The following is a 5,578-nucleotide window of genomic DNA, read 5'->3' as shown; positions in this document are numbered from 1 at the left end:
ACTCTGTAGACCAGGCTGGCCTCGAACTCAGAAATCCGCCTGCCTCTTCCTCTCAAGTGCTGGGATTAGAGGTATGCACCACCACCACCCAGCGTGAGTTCAAATTTTAAATGCAAATAGTCCCAGCTCCAATAACTACTTTTGATATTCTGAAAATAAATGGAATTCTTTATTATCATAAAGTTTTTACTATTGATATTGCATTCAAGCTTAAACTCTTTCAGATGCTGTGAAAATTGAAGATATTTTGTAATGGGCCTAGTTCAGGTGGCCTAATTATACAGAGGAAGGGCGGCACTGTGTGTTAATAGTGTTAACCAATAGCTCTGTTCTACCTGAGGAAAGCTCACACATTAACAAACTCAATAGTTATCTGTTTAATGATACAGGTAAAAGAAAGCAGGAGAACCCTGTGCTTTCTGAGTTGTCAGAGTCGACCTTCAGCACTTCCTGTGTGAGGGTTGGACATGCACCAGGATACAGCGATAGGGGACAAGAAGGAGTTTTCTTCTGCAGCCAAGGGGAACTGGACTGCTGGCTTGCAATTCTTTGGTGGCTCCATCTCCTGAACCTGCAAAATCACCAGTGTGGGAGGAAGGAAAGGTTTCAGACAAGGAGGAGGGCTCTCTAGCAGATGCTGGCAGACAGTGATGTATGGGACCTGGCCAGAGAGTCCAGGGTTTCCATACACAATGCCTTTAACCAAGTGGGTAGTAGGGAGCTAGAAAGTGCCTCCTTTAGGCCATCTCACACTGAAAGATGCCCAATCTTTCCTGAAAAAAAGAGTAAGGCTCTCCCCACCTGAACAATTAGGCCCAGATTCCCCAATAGGTGTCTGAAGTCCTAAAGTGTGGCTGGACTAGGTTCAGTGGGGAGAGCTGGTGGTCTGCCCCATGGTAGTTCTCAAGAAAAAGGAACAATTAAAACAGAAACATGAAAACAAGCCTACAGGGATTCAGAGAAGAAACCAAAAGGAAGATCATAGCACCCTATCCCAAAAATATGAACTCTGCCAATCAGAAAGGTCCTGCCAGTTTCCACCAAAGTCAGGCTCCACTGGCTAGGAAGAACCTGTTAGCTTCCACCAAGACCTGGGTTGGAATGGAGCCGTCTCCAACTGAAGGGGGCTGGGAAGAGTCCTCTGAGCACTCCCCCATACCCCAGGAGGGAGTTACAGGGCATCTGCCCTACCTCCACTGGCCTCCAGGTTGTGCAAACAAAAGTAAATAAATCACCCCACACTGAGCAAGACCAAAGGCTACTCAGAACATGATAAAAGCAACACAAACACAGTCCTAACTCACTGATTGGAGAAAAGGGGGACCCTAGCATTCCTAGCCAGTACACCAAATGTATGCAAAGACAGAGTGTTTATTCTGCAGAAACATCTAGCATGCAAGGGTTACCATTGTTTCTGAATTGCCTTCAAGCTCCTTTTATAACAGAACTGCTTAATTGCTTTTGAGATTACAACAGACTTTTAAAATTTAGGTCACATTCCAAAGGGTTACAGAAACCATTAACCGAAGGTCATAAAGAAGATATACACCACAGGTACAAAAACAAGAGATAAGGTATTGACTGGTTTCTCTATGAAACTTCAAGGACATCTTAGTTACCACAGTCTTAAACTTTCCATGTTAAACATTGTACAGTAGTAATAAATGGTGAATGTTAAGCCCCATCATTGCTCCTAATATATGTGCAAACTCAGAGAGATCTTTTTACCCTGTGACCACATGCTCTGAGAGTACTGAGAACAGAGAGTGGAGATAAGTCTCCCCATTTCTCCCAAGACTTCAACTTAGAGCCATGCAGAGAATCACATAGGCCCTATACAGCTACAGGAAATGTGATATCCCTACCCTCAAAAGTTTGTAGTCTACTCTGGAGGTAGAGTCATGAGGAATCAGAGTATGAGCTGCCACAACATTCTTTAAACCAATCATAATGGTGTACACCTTTAGTCCCAGCACTCAGGAGGCAGAGGCAGAAAAACTCTGCAAGTTCAAGGGCAACCTGATACGTAGTGAGTTTCAGAACTCCCCAAGTTATGTTGTGAGACACTGTCTCAAGAAAACAAACAAAAGGAAAGTTTGTTAGAGCCCCACCCCAGGTCATGGCGTGTGATTGTAACGCCAACACTTGTGAGTTAGAGGAGGATCCGAAGTTCAAAATCATCTGTAGCTACGTAATGAGGACTATACACTACATAAGATGCTGTCTTTATCAATGTACAGTCATGTTTAGACAAACACAGTCTTTTGGGTTTTTGCTTTGTTTGGTTTTGTTTGTTCTCAAGACAGGGTTTCTTTCTATGTAGCCCTGGCTATCCTGGAACTTGCTCTGTAGACCAGGCTAGCTTTGAACTCAGTGAGATCAGGGTCTCCCAAGAGCTGGGATTAAAGGTTTTTGTCACAATCTACCAGTTTCTTATTCTTTAATATTCCATTGCCCTCAGACAGTCTTCAGCTTTATTGGCGGTCAATCCCCACCCTGGCCTCAAGCTTTGGCAGTCAATCCCCACACCTTTTTCACTGCCACCCACATCTTTTTCACTGCTCCCATTTTGTCTTTGCTGGAGTTGTCCGTCAATGTGTAGTCATCTGTTGAACCTAGCAGAGGTTCGTTTTGTTTGTTGGGATGTTGATGTTGTTTCCAAACATTCATGTGAAGCTTTGGGGTGTTTTAATTCTCTTTCACATATTTGCCTAGGGGATGGAATAATACTGGGTGTTTTAGGGTTTTATTGCTGTGAAGAGACACCATAACCAAGGAAACTCTTATAAGGACAACATTCAGTTGGGGGTGGCTAGCTTATAGGTTCAGAAGTTTCACCCAGTATCATTAAGTGTTGTCCAATAAAAGCAGGGGGGCCTGGGCTACAGCCCCAGCCTGCCTGGCTGAGGCTCTCTCTCTCCCTGGTGGCAGGGGGCCTGGTGCTGAGGCCCTGGTCTCTCTCTCTCCTTCCAGGGGCTGGCCTGTTTGCTGCACAATGCCTTAATTAAAAAGGAGGCAATGTATGAATGAGTTATTTTATTGTAAGAAGGAGAAATATGCTGGTTGAGTAGAGAGAAAGAAAGGAGAGGAAGGAGAGAGAGAGAAAAGAAGGAGAGGGAGAAAGGTAGAGAAGAGAACAAAGAGCAGAGAGGAGAGAGGAAGGGTAAGGGTGAGAGTGTGAGAGGTGAGAGAGGAGTAGGAGAGGAAGAGAGCGAGGAGGGGGCAAACCACCCCTTTTATTGTATGGGGCATGGCATGCCTGGCTTGTGGTCAGATGACTGTGTGTAAGGTCCAGCTAGATTGCTGGGAGTTTGAGGCAGTGTCTGCCTGTTAGAGCACACATCTCCTGCAGAGGCAGCTGTGAGGGGTCTGGGCTGAAATCTGAGCCATTGGTCTAGGGAGCAATTCACCGAACGCCTACCGTCCCTTCTGAGCAAATGCTCAGTGGGTCTCCGGGGTTCCGAGGTGGCTCTGCCCTTCTGGACTCCGGCTGTTAGAACTGCTCACTGCCCCACAATCAAGACAAAAGTATGGCAGCATAAGAGCCAATAGACTAACTTCCAGGAAGCTAGGAAGGTCTTTTTTTTAAAGATATATTTTTATTTATTTTCATGTATGTAGGTACACTCTAGCTGTCTTCAGACACACCAGAAAAAGGCATTGGATCCCAATTACAGATGGTTGTGAGCCACCATGTGGTTGCTGGGAATTGGAACTCAGGATCTCTGGAAGAGCAGTCAGTGCTCTTAACTGCTGAGCCATCTCTCCAGCCCAACATAAGACTTCTTAATGAAACTCAGATTTTAGGAAGAAGGTCTTAAAGCCCAAGCCCACAGTAACACACCTATTGCAGCAAGGCCACACCTCCTAATGGTGCCACTCCCTGGGCCATTGACCTCCCTCCTCTCCCCAAAGTATATATATGTGTAATTCATTACTGATGATTTGATTATTTGAGGTTTTATTTTGATTGGGGTTAGGGGTTGTTATAATTTTTGAGACAGGGTCTCTTGTAGCCTAGGCAGCTTTGAACTATGCAGTCCTAGTTTCCTTACTTTACAACTTTTACATTTTGTATCTTATTAAATTACTATTTTAACATCACACTGGGTATCGTGTGGAATGTGTGTTGAAATGTTAAGAAACAGCACCACTGTTTCCTAGAGTGTGTCCTGTTAACCATGTGGGAAGGGCTCGGCCACTCTACGTTTCCCACTGAGTTCTATGCTCACTGCTGTGATGTGTTACTGGCAGTGCCGCGATGCCAGTGGCATCTTGCAGTTTTGAATTGCGTATCTCTAATAACTAATAAAGTATAGCGTCTTTCCTGTGCTCCTTGGTTGTTCGCATGTCTTACTAAGTAGCTAACAACATCAACTGCCTATATTTTATTAGGTCATAAATATTAATATATTTAATTACTAGCTCTACATATATTCTGGGTGCAAGTCCTCTGTTAGATATATGTTGTAAATATTCTCTCCCAACCTGTGACTGTTTCGCATTCTTAAAGTTGTCAGTAAACAAAATTTTAATTTATTAAATATCAGATTTATCAGTTTTCTTACTTTACAACTTTTACGTTTTGTATCTTATTAAATTACTATTTTAGCATTGGCTTTTATGTTATCTATTTTCAGCCAAGCTGTGCTAGTGGACAGGACCGTTTACGTGTCTGGGCAGGTGGGCATCGATCCTTCCAATGGACAGCTTGTGCCAGGAGGGGTAGTAGAAGAAGCTAAACAGGTAAGTCATACTCCACATGAGAGGTTCCCATTTCCACTACATTGTAATATTGAATAGTGTAGACAGTCTATGACCCTGAGTAGCAATCAAATGTGTTTTCAGCTACTCACTATTCGATTTACTTTAAAAAAAATCTGTTTTAGATGTTTTTATTTTATATGTATAAATAGTTTACCTGCATGCATGTTTATTTAGCATATGTGTGCCTGCTGGGTTCCCTGGAACTGGGGTTACAAGTGGTCGTAAACCACCATGTGGGTACTGAGAAACCATCTGTGTCCTCTGCAAGAGCAACAAGTACTCGTAACCAGGGGCCATCACTGCAGCCCCTTTAAGATGGCTCAGCAACTGAGAAAAAACACCTCCTTATCACCTGTGCAATCAAAGTCAAATGCTGCTGGGCAGTGGTGGCACACGCCTTTGATCCCAGCACTTGGGAGGCAGAGGCAGGCGGATTTCTGAGTTCGAGGCCAGCCTGGTCTACAGAATGAATTCCAGGACAACCAGGTCTACACAGAGAACCCTGTCTCGAAAAAACAACCAAAAAAAAAAAAAAAAAAATACTGATGTGTCCAGATGGATTGGAAAGTTTATTTTCGGGGCCATTGACCTCCCTCCTCTCCCCAAAGTATGTATATATCTAATTCATTCCTGATGATTTGATTATTTGAGGTTTTATTTTGATTGGGGTTAGGGGTTGTTATAATTTTTGAGACAGGGTCTCTTGTAGCCTAGGCAGCTTTGAACTATGCAGTCATAGGTGACCTTGGGCTCCCCATCCTATTGCCTTAACCTCCCAAGTACAACACCGTATTATCCATCCCAGTATTCC

At 43.7% G+C, this 5,578-nt stretch overlaps 1 protein-coding gene across 1 annotated transcript in view; it reads left to right on the top strand.

The window, feature by feature from the left end:
* Positions 1–5,578, top strand: part of Rida (reactive intermediate imine deaminase A homolog) — a 17,727-nt gene that overhangs the window by 6,397 nt on the left and 5,752 nt on the right. The window contains exon 2 of the mRNA XM_031358908.1: positions 4,641–4,746. Coding sequence (XP_031214768.1) covers positions 4,641–4,746 — 106 coding nt within the window. The remainder of the gene's footprint in view (positions 1–4,640; positions 4,747–5,578) is intronic.

This window comes from Mastomys coucha, unplaced genomic scaffold (genome assembly GCF_008632895.1).
Source record: "Mastomys coucha isolate ucsf_1 unplaced genomic scaffold, UCSF_Mcou_1 pScaffold7, whole genome shotgun sequence".
Lineage (NCBI taxonomy): Eukaryota > Metazoa > Chordata > Mammalia > Rodentia > Muridae > Mastomys > Mastomys coucha.
Note: the sequence above shows the minus strand (reverse complement) of the source record. Positions and strands in the feature narration are given on the sequence as shown.